This window comes from Lepidochelys kempii, chromosome 1, assembly GCF_965140265.1.
Source record: "Lepidochelys kempii isolate rLepKem1 chromosome 1, rLepKem1.hap2, whole genome shotgun sequence".
Lineage (NCBI taxonomy): Eukaryota > Metazoa > Chordata > Testudines > Cheloniidae > Lepidochelys > Lepidochelys kempii.
This window is the reverse complement of record NC_133256.1, coordinates 40,205,138-40,232,455: the sequence shown is the minus strand read 5'-3', so window position 1 is coordinate 40,232,455 and position 27,318 is coordinate 40,205,138. Positions and strand designations below refer to the sequence as shown.

Sequence of the window (27,318 nt, the reverse complement as noted above, 5' to 3'; positions counted from 1 at the left end):
TAAAAATTGAAGACCCAGTTTTATCTTTAATCCTCTGGGGGTAAGCTATGAAACAAGCAGTCAGAAGAGTGAATACTCAGTGTCATGAGTGGTGTGCATACTTTTACAATAATATGGGCACAGAATAGATTGTCGCCTTTAGTACATTAGGGTCACTAGAATTGTTTTTATATCCATGCACCTTTTATATTTACTTGCATGAATTTACCACAGGTTCATAGTGGCCTTTGCCATTTTAATGCTTACAGAGCCTAAAGCTTCCAAAATGCCTATCTGGCCTGTACATATTTCATTAAAAATAAACTCTCTATAATAAATAAATATATAAAATAAATAAAATGTTGCCTTTGGAATTTCTATAAATAAATTTAACTTTTTTTTTTTCACTAAGAGGTCTTTGCTTTAAACTCAAGGGGACGATACCCCATGAGCAGTTAACTGAAAAGTCTCTTGTTTAAGTAAGACTGCACCCTCCATGCCTTTGTAAATGCAGCGTACACTTGAGCAGGCCACCAGCCAAAAATCCTGATGAATCAAAGTATGGCAGCTATGCTGATATATGATGAAGTACAACTGATCAAAAATTTAAAAGCGTGTCTATTTCCCAGCATGCATCAGTCCTTTTTCCTCCTTGCTTTTGCTTCTTTCTTTCTTTCTCTTTCATTCTTTCTCACTCTCTCTCACACACACTCTCTTCTCTCTCTCATAATAAATCAAGTGAGTGGGCATAGGCTCTCCTCCAGGAGGAGAAACCTTTAAGTGCAGAACAAAATCAGCATGTTCCATCCAAGCCTCCATCATACATTATGCATGCGACAAAGTTTGGCAACAGTGGAGCTGATGTGATGGCACAGCTAATCAATAAGAACCCACCGCATGAAACCTTTATAGTGGTTACTTTTTAAGGGCTCAAGTGAAGGAATTGTCTTTGTCAACTTTGGCTTAAAATATCCTTATATAGTTCAGGTACTTTCTCAGGGTCCACCGGTCTAGGTAAAAAATGTGTAAATTTTTGATGCCGTTTAGTCCTAGTCCCTTCTCGTGGAGTCCCATCTTTATTTAACGCAACATAATATCGTCTTCCAGTGTCTACATGTTTATATAGATTTGATGAATATGTATTATACCAGTTTTCTTCAAACTGCTCTCTGAATACGCACTCCTGGGTTAATTTTTCCTGAGAAGACAAAAGAAAAAGCAGTAAGGAACCAGTACTAAAAATAACTGTCTATCCATTATTGTATGTATTACCATATTTAAAGGAAACATTACAAGATTATCTTTACTTATCGATACCAGTGACTCATTGCAAGTATAGCGAAATGTGCTAGGTAAACATTCCTAATGTTAACTATAGAAAAGATTCAACAGAGTTCCGTTATTTCTATGTGTTGCCTAAAATAATCACAACATAGACAACTCTGTGCAAAAGCTAAAAAGCTCTTTCAATAACCTGTTTTAAAAAACAATAAAGATAGCAATGTTTTAATTACCACTCATTTGAAAGAGAAAAGCAGCTCACAGCCAGGTGATGTTAATGGACGTATCATCTTAAAAATCTGCATTTATTTATTTATTTTTCTGCAAAGGATTTGAATTGTGAGATACAGCAAAAGGAAAACAGAATTGTTCTGTGGGTTTCAAATATAATTTAATACCTTAAAATCCAAGTGAATTTGTTCCAAAGAGTAATCGAAATATTGAATTGAAAGAAATACTATTTTAATATCTGTTACTTGGCTTATTAAAACAGAATTTAGGGTCTGACCAATTTGCTAAGCGATAATTCTTCACACAGATATATAGGACACCTAGTTTTGTCTTTTGTTCCCTTTGCACCTGATCCTCCAGTCCTCAACCTAGGCATAACTCACAAGGGCAACAAAGCAAAGACTCCAGGATCTTGTCCTTCGATGGCTAAAGTAAGAAGAGCTGTAGAGCCAATAAACTCAAAATTGAGGGCCACAGCTCAACACACACCCCTCTGAACAGTGGGGAACAGAGTTGTCAAGCCCCTGACAGAGCCTCGTATCAGAACACAAGACCTACAGAGTGAGGGAAAGAACTTAAGGAGAAAGTGAAGAAGAGCCTCTGAGCCTCCAAGAAGAAAAAAGAATTTAGAGCCACTTTTGGCCCTAGAGTCATATGCACAGTTCTCGGTGAAATGAATAGGAGCTACATCTATCTATCAGCCAAATTCTGCTTTCGGCTGTGACTCCAGTGGAATCATTCAGATTATTCTGGATTTACACCATGTAACTGAGACTAGAATTAGGTCCCAGCAGACAGACCCTCAGCTGTTGTAAATCAGCATAGTTCCATTGACATCAACTCAAGCTCTGGCCTTAATTATTATAGAACTCCAATTACGATAATATTTTGCACAAATGATGATAATGCTTTGTATGTTATATGCATTTATTACCTTGAATCAGAAGATCTCCATGTGCTTTGCAGACATTAACAAATTAAACCTTAAAACACACCTGTGAAGTAGGTATTACACTTTTACAGATGAGGAAACAAACACAGAGTGACTTAAGTGAAATGACTTGCCCAAAGTCACAAAGGAAATCTGTGACAAAGACAGGAATAGAATCCTGACTCCCAGCCCTGGTCTTTAAGCACATGACCATCTTCTCCCATGTGTGTGCATCCTAGATCACAATTTGTAGGCAACTTTTTAAGATGTTTGTATTTATCTTTTTTGGCGCTTTTGATGGCAATTTAGTGAAATATATTATACATTGCAATACTGCTCAGGTTTTGGTTTTTGTTTAGAAAATGAAGAAAAATATTTGTTTTCAATAAATCCTCAAGCATCAGTGGGCACAATCTTGCAACCTGCTACTTGTGTAAGATTTAATTACACAAGCTGCCCCATTGACTTTGAGAGCTGGGATTGCACCAATAACACGTTTTTACTGAATTTTTTAAAAAATTGAGAATTAAATGTGTTGTAGTAGCCTCCCATACCATATATAGAACATTACACATACATCCTTGAGATCAAGATCTTTCTTATGCTAACCAAATCATCTTTAAATACTGCTCTTGACTTAACATTTCTTGTACTTTGGGTGATTTTTAAAATTACTGTGTGTTTTTTAATAGCAAAAGCAGATGCTGATTGGTGTTTAATGCTGTGCCTTTAGCTCCACAGGGGACATAAAACTAATTCAAATTAAGTTTTCTGCTCTCTGCAGGGAATCTGATCACATGACACGCTCTGCAGAATCAGTCCTTGTTAAAAATACAGATCTTGATAAAATGGTATTCTGTCCTTTCTTGAATCCATTAATTATTTATTCACTTCATTTACATTTCGTACATACTGAGAAATGGTCTTTTAGTACTATCAGATGCATATTTTTATAAGTATTTTCCCATACCTAGGTACACAGTTTAAAATAGTCTATCCCTTCATCTAGAATGCTTAATCAATTATGACAACACTACAGTATACTTAATCATCAGACCTTGATTGAGTTTATTTATTATACTGCATTCGTTCCACATATTTTTCACCTTACAGTTTCAATTTCTATTTTATGAAGGGTTCCCAATTTTCCCATATTTTCTTTTTGGAACATAGATAGGCCCTTTTTTGTACCATATCAAAATAATTCATTTAGGAAAAATTGGTATGAGATCCATATAGTACACACTATAATATTTATCTTCCCAGGATATGGGTAATAATTTATACATATCTAAACATTCATATTTTTATGTGAAATGTGTATTTAAAGTATCTGAACTGATACAGTATGGCAGTCTAGGACAGATGGAAATTTGGAGTTTACAGATCATTGCAGTAAATAGACTTCCATTGACTTTGATGGGCTTTGGACAAGGCGCTCTGTTAACTAGTGATGTAACACTAATCCATTACCAAATGCGGACTTCATCTGATTTTGCCCTCCCTATCCCCTCCTAACATTGCTGCCACAGCAATAGAGACCATATAAGTACTTAGAAAGATAGAAATTGCTATAAATCAATGTTGCAAAAAGCTGTAGCAGTTTACAACCATATTATGAGTGCCCGTGCATCATATTCAAGACAGAAGCACGCATAATTTAGGTGGAGGAGAATACATAAGAGCAGAGAATGATGCATGCATGGAATAGTTTTGAGCAATAACATACGTGAACCCATTTGGAATACCCTTTTGTCCTTCCAGCTCAGTGTGTGGACCATTCACAGAAAGTCAACCCTGAGGTTTTGGGAGGGAACATTATTGGTAAGCGTTTCCCCCTTTGGCTGTGATTTTCTGAAAGTACATTGTGCATAGCGTGAAAGCAAAAGTTGGCCTTAGAATACTCCATTGTTTCTCTGTGCTGTGATCTGTAGCTTATTTTTTTTGTAATTACTTATCTGCGCATACTTTACAGTACAATGTATTTAACGTTACTAGATGAATTCTGCTCGAGACCGACACATACACCAAAAGTATCTAAGTGGGATAGCAGTGGAAACTCTAACCTTTACTCCTGCGAGAGAAAAGGCTGTTTGCCTTCACCAAACTGTTCAATTTGGGGGCCAAATCTTGAGGTGCTGATCAAGTAAGGCTCCGCTCAAGATTTGACCTCGGAACTATACAAATCAGATGTTGCACAACACACCACGTTTCCAACTAAGACAGTTTATAGAGTATTCCACTATAAAGTGATCAATTCTCATTTTACTGTATTTCCATGTTTTACCTCTTTTAGCTTATTTAACTGTAGGTGTTAATATAATATGTATCTTTGAACTATTCAATTATATCACAGGGCCCAAGTGGTGAATATGGATTTAATTCAGAAGTCTGCTAACCTGGTGCTTTGGAAGAAAATCTGGTGAACATTAGCTACTATGGAAACCCCTTTCTCTTTTTATATATTATCCACTATTTCACAGTGGAGAAAACAGTAATTACAACATCAAAACTTTCAGCCAGACCCATTAAAAGTAAGACTATGAATTAATAAAGTGCAAGACTATCGGACACCACAATGAATGCCTGACTAGATTATTTTTAAAATATATTCTTATGGAGCAGCTAATTGAAAATGTAGAATAAGAAAATAAGAAAATGTTTAATCCATCTGGGTATTATTCTGAAAATGATTTCAGTCTGAGGCTAAATTACTTTTATTGGACAAATATTTCGTATTATATATTTGTGTTGCTTAGTAAATGAAAACAAAGTATAGTATCCTGTGCAAAAATATTCACTATCTTTTTTGCCCTTCTAAAGCCTGTTAATTAGGGCTACATTTAAAACTAAAAAGAGAACCTGGATTTGTGCAGGAAAGAGAACCTGGATTTGTGCAGGAAATGGCCCAACTTTATTATCATGCACATTGTGTAAAGAGTTGTCACTTTGGATGGGCTATCACCAGCAGGAGAGTGAATTTGTGTGGGGGGGTGGAGGGTGAGAAAACCTGGATTTGTGCTGGAAATGGCCCACCTGATGATCACTTTAGATAAGCTATTACCAGCAGGACAGTGGGGTGGGAGGAGGTATTTTTTCATATTCTCTGTGTATAAATAAAGTCTGCTGCAGTTTCCATGGCATGCATCCGATGAAGTGAGCTGTAGCTCACGAAAGCTCATGCTCAAATAAATTGGTTAGTCTCTAAGTGCCACAAGTACTCCTTTTCTTTTTATTTAAAACTGTATAATGGATTTTGAAATCTGACCATTTACCCCATCCTTACTAAAATGACAATAAACATGCCATCTATCGTGCTTGTTATACATTCTTATTTCTGTGCAACACATCATTTTGCCCTGCTTCACACAGACTACTACATTGATTTGAATTAGAGAAGACACTTTACATGTAAATGCTTAATCCAAAAGTCCCAGCACATTATAAAAATAGGTAAATTTGATTTGATCAAAGCTCTTTGTATATCTACTCTACATCACCCTCTCTTAAGAAGAGTTATATTTTCACATATATTCTCCCCTAAATATGTGCTTGCAACTCCCATTAATCTGATATCAAAATAATGAAAGTTGTGTGTTCAATGAGAGGAAAACATAACTATACAAAATGTAATGAACAGACCCTTTTAATTTTTAAGCACTTTTCTACTTGCAAATTAGAGCATTATATATAAAATTGGTCTTATACTTAGTCTGAATAGGCTATTAAATAAACATATTATTTACTCTAACTGAAGAGCTATCATAAATATTACAGCAGCCACATACAGGGCTACTTTCTTGTCTGATCTCACGTATTTAGCAAGATTGGTCTCTGGTTGGACGGAAGACCTCTAGGGAATTCTTGTCAGCAAGTTAAGGAAGTATGGGCTGGATGAATGCACTATAAGGTGGGTAGAAAGCTGGCTAGATTGTCGGGCTCAACGGGTAGTGATCAATGGCTCCATGTCTAGCTGGCAGCCGGTATCAAGTGGAGTGCCCCAAGGGTCGGTCCTGGGGCCGGTTTTGTTCAATATCTTCATAAATGATCTGGAGGATGGTGTGGATTGCACTCTCAGCAAATTTGCAGATGATACTAAACTGGGAGGAGTAGTAGATACGCTGGAGGGGAGGGACAGGATACAGAGGGACCTAGACAAATTGGAGGATTGGGCCAAAAGAAATCTGATGAGGTTCAATCAGGATAAGTGCAGGGTCCTGCACTTAGGATGGAAGAATCCAATGCACCGCTACAGACTAGGGACCGAATGGCTAGGCAGCAGTTCTGCGGAAAAGGACCTAGGGGTGACAGTGGACGAGAAGCTGGATATGAGTCAGCAGTGTGCCCTTGTTGCCAAGAAGGCCAATGGCATTTTGGGATGTATAAGTAGGGGCATAGCGAGCAGATCGAGGGACGTGATCGTTCCCCTCTATTCGACATTGGTGAGGCCTCATCTGGAGTACTGTGTCCAGTTTTGGGCCCCACACTACAAGAAGGATGTGGATAAATTGGAGAGAGTCCAGCGAAGGGCAACAAAAATGATTAGGGGTCTGGAACACATGACTTATGAGGAGAGGCTGAGGGAGCTGGGATTGTTTAGCCTGCAGAAGAGAAGAATGAGGGGGGATTTGATAGCTGCTTTCAACTACCTGAAAGGGGGTTCCAAAGAGGATGGCTCTAGACTGTTCTCAATGGTAGCAGATGACAGAACGAGGAGTAATGGTCTCAAGTTGCAGTGGGGGAGGTTTAGATTGGATATTAGGAAAAACTTTTTCACTAAGAGGGTGGTGAAACACTGGAATGTGTTACCTAGGGAGGTGGTAGAATCTCCTTCCTTAGAAGTTTTTAAGGTCAGGCTTGACAAAGCCCTGGCTGGGATGATTTAACTGGGAATTGGTCCTGCTTCGAGCAGGGGGTTGGACTAGATGACCTTCTGGGGTCCCTTCCAACCCTGATATTCTATGATTCTATGAAACCACAGCTACTGTTGGAAGAGGTACTGGTGACTGAGGAGTGTCACTTTTCTTTTTGAGCTGGTGAACAGAGCTGGATAAGCACTTTAGTTGAATATATTATTTCCTGCACATTTCCATTTTTCTCTGACAACTATGTTCAACTATAGTTTTGGCAATATTCAGCCAGAATGCTATCATACCTAATGCTATTTATTAAATCATTTGACAAATGACGACAAAAACTTTTTTTTTTTTTTAAGTTTTAATGCTGCTGAAAGAATGCCCAGGATTATACAGCTGAAGGAGACGACTACCAAATAATGCAGCAAACTGAAATTCAGGCCAGTTATGATCATTAAATATTCCATGGCACTTTTCACAAAAGCAGGGATGTTAGGCCAAGTGTCTTGGCTGAATTCCAATTGGGTAATTACATTTTGCCTATCTCACATCACTTTGTACTTTCAAATGGCTACTGTTTTAATCTTAGCTTCCCATTCTAAAGTGTTGTTTACTGACAAACAATTGCATCGTGTTACACGTGTGTGAAGGTTTTATTATGTATACACCTCCATTTACTGTATTCTGTGTTTGTTTATCTTCAATCATGTGGAAGCATTTTAAAAGCATTATTGTATCCAACATCTTCCATCCAAAACCAATCCTAAAATTACGAGCATAGCTGGTAGAACATGGTCTGCCTGTTGGCAGTCTGATCAGAAGGATCAATGACTGATTGGACATAGAACCTATGGTCTCTCTAGCTCAGGGCTGACACACATTGGCAGGGCAGTGAAACTTGCTGTTATTTATATAAGGAGAAGATTTCAGCATTGGTGGCTAAATCCTGGGAGTTTTGCCATTGACTTCACTAGAGCCAGAATATCTATCGGGGTGCTGGAACAATTTTCATAGTGGGGATGCTCAGAGCTGTTGAACCAAACTGTAAACCCGGTGTACAACTGAAACCACTTCAAGCCAGGGGGTGCAGCAGTACCCCTAGATCCAGGACCTATGATATCTATCAATCAATAAATCACTCTCTCTCTCTCTCTCTCTCTCTCTCACACACACACACACACACACACACACACACCCAACTCCACAAGACAGTCTTTCATTTTACTGACACTCACTCTATTTGGACTGAAATTTTCCTAAGGTATCAGAGAAGTTTTTAATGTGTGCTTTCACTGGATATGTAATCATTTATTTAAACAATTAAAATAACTCCAGTGCGGATGGATTTACTTCTGCCAGCAGTGACTGTGCACATCTGTTTACTTGTTCTAATGTAGATATAGAAACACTTTAATTATAGGCAGTTGAATGAAGTAGATAACTGCATTTACTTCAATGGCTGGATACCGAGATACTTGCAAACTCATTCACAATGGGATGATGATCCTGAGGGCCTGCACAGGTTTCCACTGAAAAACTGCAGAACTCTCAGGGAAAAGCCACAGCTGTATAAATTGTCAGAGATCTATGGACTTCAAAAGTTGAAGATCTGCTTGAAATTTACTTAGGCAGGATTGGGACTTGTGTTGTTTTCTTTACCAGTCCTGCCCAACAAAGTCAGTCTGTAAGGAAAACAACAATGGGCCAATTCTTGAGTGTTTTCCCACTGTCTTCAGTGCCAACAGGATTGGGATCATTTTGTGCCACACACTATTTACACCACTGACTTCTTTATTTTAGGGTTGCCTGCCATACTCAAGAGTACAGCTGCCAACATGATCTGTGCATCTGATTCAGAATACTTGGCTGAACGAGTCTCAGTGAGCCCTTCCAAGAATCTGAAAACAAGATTTACATGTTTTACATTATGCAAACTGACATCAGACCCAGCCCAATTTCTACTGAAGGCAGTAGAAAAATTCTCATTAACTTAAATGGGAGTTGGATCAGGTTTATAATGATAACAGGAAAAAAATTAAAACACTCAGTGAATCATTTCAGACACATTCAGATTATTGAACAGTTTAAGTTGACCCAGACCATCCTCGCTCCCCACATTCAATGGGGTCAAAAGATCTCATATATGTAAAATCAGGTATACTGTCCTGCAATCGTACAATATATTCAGAAGACTATACATATATACTATGTTTTAAGACAGTTATATGAAGTAACTTTTTAAATATATACAGACATATTAATTTCACCAAACTTTGTTTAAAAACAATGAATATATAAAATATAGCCAGGCTGTTTAATCAGTATCATTAGATAAAGTTGTCCTTTATAAGTACAAATCAATGTTTAAAGAAGTCATATGATCCATAACATTTTGCCCCAATGCCCAAAATAAAAATATTTTTATAATAGAATATAAATAGTAGTAGCAATTTATAGAATTTAAAATATTTAATTTTAGATTCTTTCAGTAAAATAGTTTGTTCAGGCTCTGGTAAACTAGCTTTCTAGGCCCCAATCCTTCTACAGGCTCTTTGGTGGCTTACCCGCTCATACAGGATTGTGATCTTATTAAGAACACTAGCATTCTAGAATCAACACTGTGGATGCAATTCAAACTTCCATGTTGGACAAGTTTTTAGGTCTATTAAAAAAAAAAAGCACACACACATACTATTAATTTTGGACAGATCTAGTCATTGACATGCAAAGCCTCCACTGGAGCCTGGCAAGATCTTGATGAGTTTGCTGGGTACTGTGTACCTGATACCATATCTAATGTTAGTCTCACATGGAATCTACTTGAGGCCATTAAATGTAATCCATTCAGCTAAGCAAAGCTAAGCAAAAATAAATTGATATTAAGGCAAACATTTTGTCCCACTTGCTCCCTAACCCACCACCACCACTTTTACCTGGCAGGATTCATTATCATTATCTTCTTACATTTTAGCTATTTAAAGATTATGGGTATGGGTTTGTCAGCATCCCACTTTTTTGGTCTTACACTTTGGGGACTTGAAGACCCAATTTAAATATTTCAGGGAGCAACAACTAAAGAAAACGAATAATATTTTTCCCTTTAAGACAGTCAGTCAGTGATCCTTAACATTCAAAGGCTGTTTCTTCTAGTTTTGTTTTCCAGATTATCCACTTCTTTTCACATTTGTCCATTTTGAGTTTCAATGAGATAATCTTGCCCTAAGATCACTTGTTTTGATATTTTTTGTCATTCATTTTCTAAATAGGACATATGAGATTTAACATCAGAGTTCCCTCAGAAAGGCCAGGAATATCTTTTGTGCTGTTGTAATTTACATTAGGCTCTCAGAGGTGCAACTATTTCAGCCATCAATGACTGCTTAGACAAGTCAAATGCCTTGGGTGTTTTGATACCTTCCCTCTCTCCAACCCTAAAAAAAAACCAGTGGAATCCATCTTTAATTGTTCAAAATTTATCCAGTCAATTAATTGCAGCTTTGACAACAGAAACTTTCTCTAGTAAACTTTTTCATAAGACCTACCGTACAGTTTAGCATAATTAACATTCCTTGCTTCAGAAAAGTTTGGGATTTGAATAGCTGGGGAGCAGCAAATCAGGAATGAGGTATACTTTAAAAAGATATGCAGGGAAGCTCACATAACACTTGCCAATTTCTTTTGGCCCCCAACTTTCATGAGCATCCAAAATTTGAACACATTTTTAAAACAACAAAGGGGAAGGGGAAGGTCAGCAAATCAAGGATTAAGTAGGTCCTGCTTTACCATATTTTAGTTTATGATATGTCTGTCATTTAACTAAAAGAAATAATGCTACTTCTTCTTTCATGTGGCTTGGGTAGGTAGCAATGATTACAAATCGATATCTAGGTTTGATAGTCAACATGTTGCTGCAGCAGTGAGCTAGTGAAGGTCCTTGAGGCCACTGGTGAAAGAACGAAGGGGACACTCAGATATGATATGCTCCATTGTTTGTGCCTGGTGACCACAGTTGCATACAGGTGTTTGCCTCATTTTCCATTTAAAGGGGGTTTGTCCACATCTCCCATGAGATGTCCTGATGCAATTCAATCTGCACCAGTCTTTCCGACATAAGTCAAAACCCAGTGGTTCCTCAGCAGGATCAGCAACGAGATATTTGTTTTGAGCTGTTGAAATGTTCTGTGTGGCTCTCCATTGAAACTCAACATCAAAGTTGAGTGTAAGGGTCTTGATGCAGTTCTACAGAGGGTTGCAGGATTTTAATCTTGTCTTTAGTGGGTTCTGCAGGTCCTTGTGCAACAGGGTCCTCGTGTTTGCATTGATATGGTTGAGAAAGCGAGATTTTGGGGCAGTTCTTCCAATCTGTGGAGGCTGGATGTGCAATAGAACTGGGAGCCAGTCGACTGGGATCAATTTGAGTATCCCTGACACTATACATATGGCATTATTCATTCAATAACTCAATAACACTACTACATGACTGGTACATTGCATCATAAGAAGTTGATCATAGAATCTGAGAGAATCACTCAGGTCATTCAGTCTTATCGCTTTCAGTTTCATAAGACTATGCTCAGGCCTAGTCAATGTTTAAAATGAAGCCCTATAAAGAAAATCTAGGTGCTGTAGAAAGTAATGCTGGTGATTGATTAGCTCTTCCCTTTAAATCAATACTGAACCAATATCCCTGCACAGTGCCAGGGATTATAACTGAATTTTTGACAACACAACCAGGGCCAATTTCCAGTTTTACTAAAAAAGTTGATCTGCCCAGATGAACACAGTGCATACCCACACTCTTAAAACTAGGCATACAAGTTCATATGCTGATTTCAGATGGCCTGGTATCCCCACGCCCCAAAAAGCCCCCTTTCTTTCCCATATAAATTCCTCTGTATCTTTGCTACCATCTAGGTTACTGGCTGAAGCATCCTTCAACCTGCATTCACTCCCACCCTATCTATCCTAGAGGAACAGCATGGGGCTATTAACACTATTCAAGTTTTAACAGGGCTGCCCCATACAAATCCTAAAAGGGTCATCTGGGAAGCTGAGGGAAGACTAGAAACCTTAGGCAGGCTTTCCCTACCCACAGCTACTGAGGATCATCGGGCATCTTTCAGGCCTGTAGGCTCAACAAAGATGGAGCTAGCAGCAGGGCAGGCTGTTTCCTGCCCCACCACAGAGGGAGAGAGAAAGGCTCAAGCTCCTTTCCCCTCCCCTCCAACAACAAAGACCCTTTTGGAACTGGGGGTCAGAAGAAAAGCAGCCACATCAACTCTTGCAGAAAAAGAGATGAGATAATGAACACCTTTGGTTACACCAGAGGGTGGCAGAAGGCAGTAATGAAAGCCGTCAGATCACTACCTAGAAAAACACAAAAGAAAAGAGGGGATTCTTGTAGGAGGGGAACAAAAGGGGTTGCAGGACTTGATGTGAAGGAACAAAATTGCAACATCTGTACATTTCACATGAAACCTGTGAATTTTGTCTGCTTTCATGTGAACCTTGAAGCAAACTTGTCCTAATGAAACTTATCAGAAAAAGTTCATAACCAGAGATGCAAAATTGCCTCTGTCTATTTAAAAAAAAACCCTTTTCCCAGGCAGAGAAGCTTCTCTTAAATTTGCCTCCTGAAAGTCCTTTTAAATCAGCAGACCTTCCAGGCCTGTAAGCCTAACTTCAGTAAGAGGCAAATTGGTTGAAACTATAGTAAAGAACAGAATGATCAGACACATAGATGAACATGATTAGCTGAGGGAAAAGTCAACATAGCTTTTGTAAAGGGAAATCATGCCTCACCAATCGGAATTCTTTGAGGGGGTCAACAAATATTTGGACAAGGGTGACCCGGTGGATATAGTGTTCTTGGACTTTCAGAAAGCTTTTGACAAGGTTCCTCACCAAAGACTCTTAAGCAAAGTCAGCAGTCATGGGATAAGTGGAAAGGTGCTCTGATGGATCAGTAACTGGTTAAAAGATGAAAAACTAAGGGTAGGAATAAATGGTCAGTTTTCAAAATGGAGAGAGGTAAATAGTGGTATCCCCCAGGGATCTCTATTGGGACCAGTGTAGTTCAATATATTCATAAATGATATGGAAAAAGGGGTAAAAAAAAAGGTGGCAACGTGTGCAGATGATACAAAATTACTCAAGATAGTTAAGTCCAAAGACTGATAAGAGTTGCAAAGGGATGTCTCAGAACTGAGAGATTGGGCATCAAAAATGGCAGATGAAATTCAATGTTGATAAATGCAAAGTAATGCACATTGGAACTACATACAAATGTTGATACAAATACATACAAAATGATAGGGTCTAAATTAACTGTTTCCACTCAACAAAGGGATCTTGGAGTCACTGTGGATAGATCTCTGAAAACATCTGCTCAATGTGCAGTGGCAGTCAAAAAAAGCTAACAGAATATTAGGAACCATTAGGAAAGGGATAGATAATAAGACAGAAAAGATCATAATGCCACTAGATAAATCCATGGTGTGCCCACACCATGAATACTGTATGTAGTTCTGATCACCCCATCATAAAAAAAAGATATATTAGAATTGGAAACCGTACAGAGAAGGGCAACAAAAATTATTAGGGGTATGGAACAGATTCCATATGAGAAGAGATTAAAAAGACTAGGACTGTTCATCTTGGAAAAGAGACAACTAAGGGTGGGGATATGATGGAGGTCTATAAAATCATCACTGGTGTGGAGAAAGTGAATAAGGAAGTGTTATTTACTCCTTCACATAACATAAGAACAAGGGGTCACCCAATGAAATTAATAGGCAGCAGGTTTAAAACAAACAAAAGGAAGTACTTCTTCACACAACACACAGTCAACCTGTGGAACTAATTGCCTGGGGATTTATGATGCCCAAAACTACAACAGGGTTCAAAAAGAACTACATAATTTCATGGACTATAGGTCCATCAATGGCTATTAGCCAAGATGGATGGGGATGCAACCCCATGCTCTGATTGCCAGAATCTGGGAGTGGATGACAGAGGATGGATCACTTGATGATTGCCTGTTCTAGTCATTCCCTTTGAAGCACCTGGCATTGGCCACTGCCAGAAGGCAGGATGCTGGACTAGATAGGCCATTATGCTGTGCAATGAGGTTGGTACCTAAAGACTTCCCTGCTCCCCGTCCCATATGAGGCTGATCTCACAGTGGTGGTGAAGCGAAGTGAGTATAAAGTATTTGGGATTTTTCTGGATCAAAGATGCTAAGTGTTATCGCAAGGTGACATTATTTTCCAGTAGTGTTTTTTCTGTCCTGTTCTTACATATCTGCAGTGATACTTTGACTACTTACCTAGCCCAATTGCTCTTAAAATCTTTTTTCCCTAACATATAGGCTAAACTTTTTCTCACTTAGTTTCCTTGCTCCTTGTCCTACCATTTGAAAGACCAAATAATTCTCTTCTTTTATTTACATTGTAGTCTGAAAGGTATTTATGGAATGTGACATTATGCCCTCTACCCATACCAAGTTATTTTCTGTGGACTATGAAAATCTCTTTTCTCAAAATGTCTTACTTGCCAATCTTTGGATTTCTTGTATATGTCCTTGCAAATTTACAGGAACAAACCAGAAGTGCAAATAATATCACAGGTGAAGTCCTGACAAGATGCTGTAGTGAGGTATTACCTTCTTAAGCAATACACCCACACTATAATATATCTCTCTTCAAAACACACACCATACTTTTGTCGTGCAAGGTCATGCTTAGTTTTCTATAGATTATTTCATGTAGGTCTTAATCAAATTAGCTATTTTCTAGACAATTTACAGACTGAAACACAGATATATTCATTTCCTCTTTCAGTAACAAAACTTACTTATATCTATATTAAATCTCATCTTGTTGCATGGGCTCTATTGTCAAGAGGAATCATACTGAGTCTTCTTTGCATGCTAAGAAGGGGAGTCAACATGAGTGGAAGGGACAAAGCAGCTGCACAGAAGGAAAAGTTACTACAAAGCAGCCTCCCAACTATGGCCACAGAGAACGACCTCTGGCCTCTCCATGGATGCAACACAAATACTCAGTTTTGCAGGCCAGAACTGAGGGGTAAAGAGGAAGACTCTGAAAACAGCCACTCTACATAGCATGTTCCTACCTGAGAGCAGCTTGATATAAAGAAAAATCATTTTACAGGCATTTAAGATTTTAAATGTTATGATGATGATGGAGGAGCTCCTCCTTTTGAAGCTTACATATTGTGAAGAGGGGAGGACAAACAGCTAGTGGGGATCTACCCAATAGGCAGAGCTTTAGGAAAGCCAGGGGGAGCATGGATGGGTCAAGATTTACCAAAACTGACACGGTTGTTCCCAGCGGTCTCTTGCCTTCTGTGAGAATTGTCAGTAGTCACATACCCTGGGTGTTCTACTCTGCCATCTGTCCCATCTCCAGTGGTGCTAAAGATATCTCAGGACAAGGCCTCAAATTCCATGCCTTTTAACACACAAAAGGGAGGATATGTGCCTTAAGGCAGTTGATTTGGAAGTATTGGATACCTTTTACATTTCATACCTTTTATAATGTTCGGCCAGAGATATATGTCAATGTAAATACATATTCTTCCCACTCACTGCATCTACACTAGCAAAGTTCGCACCTGTTAACAGTAACAACCAGCAGAAATGCACCTGCTCTGGTCCTATTACACTAATGTAGACTAGGCACTTCTGTCATAAAAACCTGCTTTGAGCCCTGTCTCCACTAGCATTTGCACAGTAGTTGGCAGTTGCTCAAATATAGATACTAATTTTGCTAGTGGTGACAAGGCTTTTGAGTATCATAACACTGAGTAGCCATTAGATCTTATGTTTCATTGAAAGTAATACGATTTGATCATCATCAATCTTTGGTATACTGCATCTCTGTAGTATGAGGACAGGCAATCTCTTGTCATGCATTTACAAATGGAACCCCCCAGTCTGGCAATCCTCCTTCTGAAGGGCTCCATTTTTTAAAATATTACTTTGAAAAAACATTTAACAAGGAGTATTTTCACTAGTTCAGTGTGACATTATAATACAAACACAGAATACAAACCTAACTTGTAAAAGTTTGCCACATTACTAAAATTAACTTCCCAAATCCATTTATTAAAGCCTCATCAGTAAAACAGAGTCATTTTTTAATTCGTTTCCTTTTGTTATCCTTAGATATTTGCTTTAAATAAAATCTGAAAAGTGTAGTATAATTTAATTGGTTCATTGGACATATGTTTATCTGCTTAAATAATTCACCTCATGAACTGAAAATCAGGAATATTACTCTTGTTTCTCTGCATAATTCAGCCATATAACCAATTCATGTCTTACTGGTTCTTTGCACTATTTATCAATTGCACAATAATTATTCCTTAAGATTGGCCATGACTAGTAAATATGCTGTCACTACTCATGTATCATTGTTCCCACACCTCTTCTCTAGATCATAGTCTCTTCCCTCCTCCTCCTCCTCCTCCTCCTCCACTCCACTTGCTCTATATTCTGTCCCTTTTGCCCTCCCCACTCTATCGTCTCCTCTCTTCCTCCTCTGGCTCTCCCACTCCTTCCTAGCTTTCCCAATTCACATCCCACATCTTCACCATCCCTTGAGTCTTCTCTTGGTTTCCAGTGATATTTCCCCCAACCCTGATCCTCTCTCCATTTCCCCCTTCCTGCCTCCCACATCCTTTCATTTAATCGCCTCTGTCCTCCTGGACTCCCGTCCCACACTCCTCAAGCCCCACTTCCCTCATCCTGCTCTATCTCCAAAAAAAGGGCAGTCATCCCTGACTCCTCTATCTCCCTGCTCTCGTGGAGCATGATGTCAGAGCACAGAGCATGAAACCTGGATCTCCCTTGGACACTGCTCTGCTGGACCACTCCCATGTGGAAGCTTCTCCTTTTCTACACATTTTGCACTCCAAATCATCCCCAACGGAACATGTGTTGGGGGCACTGGGCTTCTCCTCTCCTGCTCTTTGTACTCACAGCCCCTCCCTCGCTCCTTCAAAAACATTTCCTCCAACACTTCTCACTTATCCCCTCCCTGTAGCGGTCATCTGCTCCCCACCTCTCTCTTCCCCAACCCCTTGGTCACTGACTGACTCCTGACTCTCGCATCTCATCCTCAGTGACTCCCTCCAGGCCAGACTCTCCACCACCTTCAACTCCTTTCTCCCTTTCACTGCAAGGTCTGTCCCACCAATCCCTAGCTCTCGCTCATCACCAGTATCTGCTTCCTCCTGCCTCTGAAGGAAGCCCCGTGACTACACAACCTTCTTCCATTCTAGACATGTTCTCCCTTCATCAGTCTTCCACCCTCCTTGTCCAGCAACACTACCTCTTCATTCTGACTCTCACACTGGAAATCCCAAGACACCATTTTTTCCTCCCTCCTCAAACCTTCCCTGCCCCTCTCTCTCACAATCTTGCCAAGTTTTCAAACACAAGATCAATAAACTTCTTTTCCTTGCTTTTAGGGCCCTGCACAATTTAGCCTCTCCCTACCTCTCCATTCTTGGAACTTCTGCTGCCCCTTCCAAGGATGATAACTTTTATCAACCACATGCCTGGTTCTCCATAAACCCCTTATGCCTGAAAAGAGATCCCCCAATAAATCCACAAACCAGCCACCTTGTCCTTCTTAAAATCTGTCCTTAAGACCGACTTCTACTACAATGCCTACTGTAAACGGCCTGTTAGCCATGATCATTTATAAACAAGGGACATTAAAACTTCCTGACTACTATCATTTAAAAAAAAAAAAAAAAACTTGAGAGTTGTAGTCTGTCTACATAATCACTCTTCCCTGCCACTGTTACCCTTGTCCTCCCCATTTGCTTATTATATTGACTTGCTCCAGCTTGTCTTAAATTAGATTGTAAAATATTTAAAGCAGCGGCTATGGGTTTGTACAATGCCTAGCACAATGGGCCTCAGATCTCATTAGGGCTTCATGGAGCTACTGTAACACTAATAATAATTAATGCAATCAGATGAGAGCATGATTTTTTTTTAAACTGGTGAAGAACTTACCGAGCCATACAGTTCTCCTTTTTCATTCATTCCAAGGTAGAGTCCACTGTCTACCCCTCGAATGCTGACCAAGCCCACTGCTATACTGATAAATTCCAGTATGCCTGCAAAATACAGAACAAAAGAAATGTACAGGTCGTTTCCATTTAAAGATTATTTGCTTTTGATAGATCACTAATTGACAAGGAGATATCAAAATTGTTTTTCCACTTTAGGGCCATATCTCCAACAAGTAGGAGAACTACTGAATGTGCTATTTTAAAATACACAATATGTGAAATAGTTAACTCTCCTAAGCCTCTACTAGAATGATGCATTGCAGATAGCATAAGGGTGTCAAGCCAAGAGATTATTCTCAACCTTTCCCAGCATTTTTTTAAACAAAACTCTACTGCATGGTCATATTACACAACGTTTATCAGTATCCTGATTTGCACCACAAACAATAAATTCAAAAGAAAAAATGTAAACTATTCAGATAGATTCCTTAATCATGTTAATTTTGGCTATGAAATTTGTTTTGCCAAATAAATCCCTAAAAACATGTTTTAATAAAAATTGCAATAGGAAAATAAAATGTTATCTGTTTGCTATGAGAAGCATTTATTTCCAAGCATCATTGAATGAGGAATACATACATGGAAAGAAATCTCCTCATAGCGCAGTCCTCCAAAAACTTGAGAAATGAAAATCTGAGGTGCAGTCCAGAGCCTCACACACATTTGTCTACAAACTACTCATCTAACTCTCTGGGATGATACTTTTACTCATCCTAACTTTGAAAATTAAAATATTCCTGCTCCAAATAAACCTGCATAAATGATTTTTGTACATTTTACAATACTCTCCCAAAGAGGCATTTGTGCACTACAGATAAGAATGTTCTGCAGAGAAACACTGCTTCTGCAAAGTTCCCAGAGTTCAGCGTGCATCTGCATCACCAAGTCACCTGGTTCTGGATTTTTTTCCTTCCCCTCCCTGCAAATTGCTTACCTCATCATCGAGGATGCTATCACCCAAGACTTGTACAAATCTAGAATTTCAGTGGAACAAAATAGACATCGTTTTTCATTTTGGAGTATTGGTGCAAGACTACTATGATCTCATAACAACTATACTTTTGTATTAATGTTGCAGAAGCATATTGCTGCATTAAGCTACTTTCTGAGCCATAAAATAAAATGTAGAGAGGCATTTTCAATAAATTGGTAGAACGTGTGTGTCTAGGCACCCACATAGATATCTAAAAAAAAGCTTATTGGAAATTATATTTACATAAAACAATCGCATAATATTGCAGTGTTGAGTCTTATCTGACGAATAAGTACTTTCATGGATTTATGAACAATTAATTTTTCATCTCTCACAAAATAATCTGTGCACTAATCAATAACAGGCATGAGCCACATAAATCTAATAAAATATAAGTCAAAGCCTATGGGAAAATTTTGTAGCCAAGAGAATGTAAAGATGAAATGTACTCCCTATAAGAGACTATTGATCATTACTTTATATATTATTCAGCACTACACTGTATGTTTACAGTTTTGGTAACCCTGACATATTAAGGCCTATATATTTTAAATTGCTTTGTACATATGTACACAGAGAGAGGGCTTCGCAAATGTAATGGGGAAATATTTGGTAATTATGGAATTTTGTCTTTGAAATAATAAGAGATGGTATGCAACATACAGTATTTATGGTGGTGTTTCAGACACAATCAGCCCGTTGAAACAATTAAAACTTTCCCCTTATCGTTGCATATATAATACTTCCAAATCTTGTTAATGAGGCTTCTTCTGTAAGACTTTCATTGAACTATCATATTACTTGATATACATTTCCAAGGAATTTTAAATGAGGCCAACTCTTATATTAAGTGTATAGCATTCCATATAGTAGCTCTAAGTTAGTAATGTTGAGCATGTATAAAAGTGGAGCATGACCTTAATTGCTGCTCTAATTTCAAATATTTAGGTGCACATTGCTGACTGTCGGGAGAGAGTGCTGTCATATGTTCTACTGCAAGCACAGTAGCAGATTTTTCAAGGTAACTGGCAATGAACACCCACATATTTGAGATTACAATACAGCCATCTGAATATTTTAAATACACAAGCCCATTCACAACTAGTATTATATATTACGCACTAGAGTACTTCAAGAGATTATTTTGGGCCTACCCTGTAGTCCTTACTCTCAAGCAAACCTCTCATTGACTTCATTGGGAGTTTTGCCAAGTTAAGGATTGCATGATTTGGCCTTATGCCCTTGTGAATATTTTCACTTTACTATGTGTACATTATACAAACTATACTTACAAGTTGAAACGGATATTAAATTAAGAGTAGTCCAAACCAAAATACCAGGCCAAAACACCTCTGAACTTTGAGGCTTAGGCCCCATTTCCAGTCAAAAATCTGACAGCCTCCAAAATGAAGATATAATTTTCTCAAAACATGTGAGCATCTTATTCTCAGACACTGAACATTTCCACTTCATGGCGGAATCCAACTTCTCTCTAAGGAAGTTGGGAAGAAACTTCTCCAGTGGGAAGGTTATTCCACAAATGCCTGCATCGGTGTTTCTTGCACCTTCCTCTGAACGATTTGATACTGAACCACGTTAGAGATACTGGACTAGATAGACCACTGGTCTGACCATGTAGGGTAATTCCTATATTCCTACCAATGCCATGGGAGGTGAGTAGGTACACCTTTTGCAGAATAAATTCAACTTTTATCTAGTCTAATACACAATAGTAAAGACTGGAACTACAAATGTATTTTCTTTGGCCTTAAATAGCTAGGCACTGTATTTGTCCCACCCTTTGTACATTTCTGTTTTTCACTCAGTATAGTTATTTATTTTTCATATTGCAGGACTGAGGAACATGTGGCTGCCACTTAACACCCTGAAATGTCATAAATCACCAATACACTAAATAAGCCATCAGTGACTTATTTGTGAAATTTCCAGAGAGGAGGTAATGAGGTGCCCAGCACAGAGGAGGGAAGCCACAAAGAACCTGGAGCAGAAGAGCTAGGTAAATAGCACTGTGCTGTAATATATTTAGCATGTGATAATGCTACCACAGAAAAAAGAGAGAGGAGGAAAAAAGATACACTCCCTGGCTAGGAAGTTACTGAAGTTCAGACTCATGAAACAGATAGCTCAAAATGGGAAGGGGAATACAGGGAAGAGAAGGACAGGGCGGGGATTTCCCAGGCTTTCCCCCAATCCCTACAAATCACTGGAGCAGCCTTCTTTTCCTGGACACCTACTGTCTGCTTTTGGAAAGCTCCGATTCTGGCACTCAGCTGGAACAAACATTTCAGCTGGGAAGTGCTGTCTGCCAGTCACAGCTGTCACCTCTCTTTTCGTGCATGGCCACATGAGGCCAATTGAAACACCAGGGAGTAGCTACAACTCCCCAAGAGGCAGGAGGGCCCCTCAGGCTTTGACAGAGCATATTGACCCTAGATAACTTTAAATGGCTGGCAGAATTGCTGGTTGTATTGGTCAGTGGCAACTGCAACTCAGCTGCAGTTCCAAGGATGCTGCGTTTTGTTGCAGTTACTGCATCCAGAGGTGTTACAATGCTTCTGGGGGTGGTGCTGCTGCATCATCGCCACCACACACACAGTCAATAACAGGGGGAGCGGGCAGAGAGAGAGAGAAAATGGGAACACTATTTCTTGCAGGCTTCCTTTCCTCCCTCAGGTGTCCTTTATTTCTCATCCAGACCCCTAGAATGCAGTCCTTACTCAGGCTAGAACTCAGGGAGAGTTTTCCCTGTGCAAAGACTAGATAGCCACCTGTCTTGGATGATTTAGACACAACAATTCCTGCATGTTGGAGGAGGTTAGACTAGATGACCCTTGCAGTCCCTTTTAACCCTATGGTTCTACGATTCTAAGACTAAAGGATCGAGCTAGGTACCTGCATGTTTTCCTTTACCATGCCAGCCCTCCCCGCAGCCCAGTCCCTTCCAAGAAGAGAGTGGAGGGGGTAAAAAAATAAATAAATAAATAAACAAACAAACCGAGAGAGATGAGATCACATATATACAGCACCAGAAGGAGGAGGGGGAAGTGCCAGAAGCTGTTTCTGCTGCTGCTTCCACTCCCGTTTCTGGAGCTATTGTCTGCACCCCCACCCCCTTCAGCCGGGCGGGCAGCAGGGGAAAGGATGTTAGTCACATACACTGCAGCCACTGCCCAAGGACTGCTGCAGAGATGCTCTAGGTCAGGCCATGTAGCACCCTGTGGATCACTGGCCTTCACAAGGGGAAGAAAGCCCACTAGATTTATGGTTCCCCGCTTTAGCGAGCACCTCAGCCTGCCCCCTCTCCCACAGGCTCAACTCTTGCTGGTCCCGAAGTAGCTCTATAAAACACACTGCGCCCCCCCATACACACACACACACCTTTCTCCTGAACAAAACTCGGATCCCAAGCCTAACACCGTCGCAGGCTCGCAGCGGTCACGGGTGACTTATATAGACAGTCGAGTGGGTGGTTTGCAGGAGCTTCCTCCTTCCCTTGCTGCTGGTACAGGTGCTGATTGCGGAGCTTCTTTGTGGCTGCGGCGGGTCCCGAAACGGAGGTCACCTCTCAGCAGCTCCCCCCCCCCCGGCCCCCACTGCATATTCCTGGGTCTTTAATGCTGTGCATGCCGTGCGGTGCTGACGCAAAGGGCACGCCCTTCACTGTCCCAGAGTTACTGAATGACTCCACTGTCTACCAAATGCCCTAGACCAAAGGAGACTGCATCAAAAAAATCCTTTGTCACCCCAGAGAGATAAGGCTTTGATCACATGGGATGTCATGGGGGAAGCTAATTCTGCTGTCACTGCGCGATTTTTTAAGGTGTACGTTTGGCTGTAACAATACAAACTATTCAGGCTCCCAGCACACAGGCGAGCTGGATTCATTGCATGCCATAGGCACGCCTCCCAAATTGCATCCCAGAGTCGGCTTTTTAGCTGAGGGCTCCTCTGGGGCAAAGCGGGGCCCCCAGAGCGCACAGCAGGGCCTGGGGGTAGTTTACAAACAGCCTCTGGTCCCCTTTGTCCTCCCTTTTCCTGCGGGACTTCTTCGTGGCTCTGCCCCGCAACCCCCGCTGCCAGCCCCCACCCCGAGGCTGCCCCAATGGGGTCCCGCTAGCTCTGGGACGGGAAGGACCCGCCTGTACGTGCGGCCGAGGACGTCCCTGACCTAGAAGATGGAAAGGAGACTTCAGGTCAGCAACATTTACTAAGCGGCCGCCCGCGCGCCCGGGCACCGGGGGTGCCATCCAGCCCTGGTACACCTGCAAGGAGATAACACCGCCCCACCCTAAGTCAAACCAGCATCCCCTCCCACCACCCCCACCCCGGGGCCCTCCTTTGCAAACCCCACAGCCCTGCCTGCAAACGGGCAGGACACAGTCCCCGCGCTTTGCTTCGGCAAACTGCCGGGAGGGCAAAGAGCTCCTCCGCCGAAGCGGCGCCGCAGTGCTAGAGCAGCTGCCCCCTCGGCACGGCCCCGGTTCGCGCCCCAGCACTGCGGCGGCAAACCCGGGCGGAAAACAGGCTCCGAACAACGCGGTCCCCGCCGCCGCGCTGGGCAGGACCAGCTGGCGGCGCCCCTCCGAACGGGGGGGAACCCGGAGGGGTGTAGGACCCTGCAGAGTGCCTCCTGCTACGGCCCAGGCCGCCGCGCGAAGGAGCAGCCGCCGCCGCGCGGCCGCCGTACACCTGCTGGCGGCGTGAGCCACGCTCGCCTCCGAACGCGCCCGAGCCGCCTGCTGCCGCTCTGTGGCAAAGTGCCCCCCAGTGCTCAGCTCCGTCTGGGCGCACGCAGACCACAGCGCCGCCTGCTCCCGGGGTCGACGTGAACCTGTGTGTGTGTGCGCGCGCGCATGTGCCCCCACAGAAAAGGCGGGGAGCCGGGGGAGAGTGCAGCAATCAGGCAGATATTGCTGTCAAGCCCTCTCTCAACTTTCCTTCAGAGTTTCGGGCTGGGCTGGAAAGCCCCGCTGCATTCCCCGTAGTATTTTATTCTACAGGTTATTGCCTTCATGCTAGTTTCGGCCAGACCGTAGGTGTTACTTCCTCTGTATGGGCATTTGTTTAAAAAATTGCCATTTTTTTTTTTTAACAAAACAATCAGGAAGCAGGGAAAGCCCTGCCAGGTTCCCTGTGAGCTGCAGCTCCTAGCTCTGAGAGCGGTGTGCTGCTGTGTGTGATTGAAGGAGGGTGTTCGGAAACAACGTTCAGTTATCAGACAGAAAAGTCTGACAGCGGCTAACATACGGTGACTGTGCACGTTTGAATCCTCTCCGCCCGCCCTCGAATACCTTTGGAGATCATCCCTTACAACACTGGTGTTATCTAAACAGCCCCACAAAAGCAATAAAATACAATTTAGATCTTGTTCAACATCTGGCATTAAAACATGAAGGGGGGGGACCCACCACAGGACTTTGTTTTTACGACCTAATTTAAGTGCTGTCAGGTGGGTTCACTCACAAGTTAACTCCTTCCAACAGCCTGGATAGCTACGAAAGCACCACCCTCCTTAAAAACCAATAAGTCACTCCATCCAAAGTGACTCCGCTACTTTTATAGATGCACCCGACAGAGTCTTTAAAATTACCCTGCCAGGAGGGTAGCTCCAGGCCCATTTGACTACGTATGCGCTCACAGGCTCTTAAAAGTGGATGAAGGCATAAGCCCTCCAGTCCCCAATGCTGAGTCACAAATAGCGACCTCTGGAAATGAAATCCACGGAATGCTCTTTAAAATTAGCTCCCGGCTTTACACACACATAGTTCAGGGAGCCCACATTTTGCTGCATGCTTATGGAAAATGACAAGGATGGGTGTTAACTGGATACCTGCGCGCCCTACAATGTATTGTCACTCTTCTTATTTCATAACTAAGATCTTGTTTTATGCACGCAGAGATCATTCAGAGAGAGCTCTTGTGCGGACAGGGAGGGTCTGCTGGTGGATCCCTCACTGAGAATCAAGACGATCCGTTTATAATTCAGGTAGTTACCTTATTAAGATATATATTTTTTAAAACCCTTCCATAAAAGTGGCTACAGACTGAGAGCCACTCCCTTCAGGAAACTCAGTGGATTTTAAATTGTAGTAGTTACCGATTAAAAACCCTTTAAACTCGTGAAATCAGCCCATTCAGTAGAAGCGTCCTGAATAATAAACAAAAACTCCCAATCTCTCTCTCTACCCTCAGGCATAACTTAGAGCTAGGAAATATTACTACTAAAAATACTGTAAGTGCCGCTGCTTTGGCTGCTGCAGTTGTGCCACCGGCGTATCTGCATTTCCGTACACATTTCTGTAGCTGGCCCGTCATAACAATAACAATAAATCATTCTCCTCCCGTCGCGTTTCCCCCCGTCTTTTTATTAGTTCATCACAATATTTCATCACATGACCACTAAAGGGTTAACGATAATACCTACCAAATCTGCTGTGGTCTTGCCTGGTTCCCTGGATAGTACCATTGGGGAAGATTTCTAAATGAAATCCAGTCCTGCAGTATAGCTGCCTCCGCCTGAGGATCCCCTTTAAATGGTCCAAGTCCGTGACTGCAGGCCCCCTGGGTAGCCCACCTGCCTCAGACTGACCCAGGTGGTCACTTAACAAAACCGGACTATCCACCGGTAAAACGGGCACATTCCCAAAGGGTACTGCATCCTGCACACCGAAATAGTTCCCAACTTCACCTAAGGGAGCCATCAGAAGATTCTGTTTTTAGAGAACAAGAATAAACAATAATGGTGCCAAACCCAGGAGATATAAGATTGGGTATATCCACTCCACTTCCCCTCCCTATTGCAGTTACAGAGAAAATGTTCTTTCTTCAATCCATTAAATGCATAAATAAAAGTAATATTCTGTTTTGACTGGTACAGGGTCAAGGTCAAACCCCTGTTAGTCTAAGAAACCACCACTTTATACTCTCACACTGACATATTTATAAACATATATATGTGTATATCTATATATATGTATATATATCCCCAGCTCTTAGCAAGCAGTAAGGTCTTCAGCCCATCCAACTGCAATAAGGAAAAAAATCCGTAGTTTCTCCATTTGGTTTAAGATAAGAATGACCATAGCAACTTAAATACCTAGGCGTTATAGGGATTTTTTTTTTAAGATGCACAGGCTACGTCAGGATTTATGGATTCTGACTCCAGAAAGGCATGCGCTGTTTTTACTCTATAACAGACTGCATACATCAGCATGAATCCTGCAAGGGGGCGGGGGAATCTCACGTTGTTGGCGGAGATAAATCCGAAAAAGAAAAAAAAAGAAAAAAACTTTTGACGTCCAGATCTATTATCCAGAATTCTCAGGAGGCTCAGCAGATGTCCGCTGGTTTAGAATTATTGACGATCCACAAGCAAAGCAGAAACGTACAAGTGCTTGTGTCTTTCTTGGCTGGCTCGAAACAGGTGTTGCTTCTGCAGGGCTCCCTGTGAAATGTTGTACTCCAGCACTGAGCTGCAGCTCTTGACTGTGAATCTCCATCCAGCACGCAGAGTGGCGCAGGAAGAGGCATTGGGCTGGGTTTAAGGTAGTCCTGATTGCTACTGGGAGGATTCTCCGAGGTCCTAGCGCTCAGCTATACCTGCTGCAATACAGATACGGTTACAGCTCTATGCACTACTTAAAGTAGCTCTCTTACTGCTCTGCGGCAATGTATGCATGCACATAACTAAATAAATGGCCAGAAACGTTATGGTATAAATGAAACACGCGCTTAATGCATCAAGCCACACTGCTGCTGGAAGCAGGATCTTTTGGGAGATCCCTGCAGAGCCAGGTCCACCATGACATTGGATAAAATAGCATTATCACTGTAACCGGAAAACTACTCTGAAGGCGGATTCTGACATTCCCGGTGTTATTTGCGATCACAAGGGGGACTTAGAGGTCACTGACGGTCTGGAAATCAAACCCACT

At 41.2% G+C, this 27,318-nt stretch overlaps 1 protein-coding gene across 1 annotated transcript; it reads right to left on the bottom strand.

Annotated features, from left to right (window-relative positions):
- On the bottom strand, window positions 1-26,914 carry FGF9 (fibroblast growth factor 9). Its single transcript, XM_073339991.1, has 4 exons — window positions 26,773-26,914; window positions 25,809-26,072; window positions 18,332-18,435; window positions 1-1,177 (listed from the first exon to the last, which is right to left on the bottom strand). The coding sequence occupies exons 1-4, from the start codon at window positions 26,912-26,914 to the stop codon at window positions 932-934; spliced, it is 756 nt and encodes a 251-aa protein (XP_073196092.1). The 3' UTR covers window positions 1-931.
- Between the last annotated feature and the right edge of the window lie 404 nt (window positions 26,915-27,318).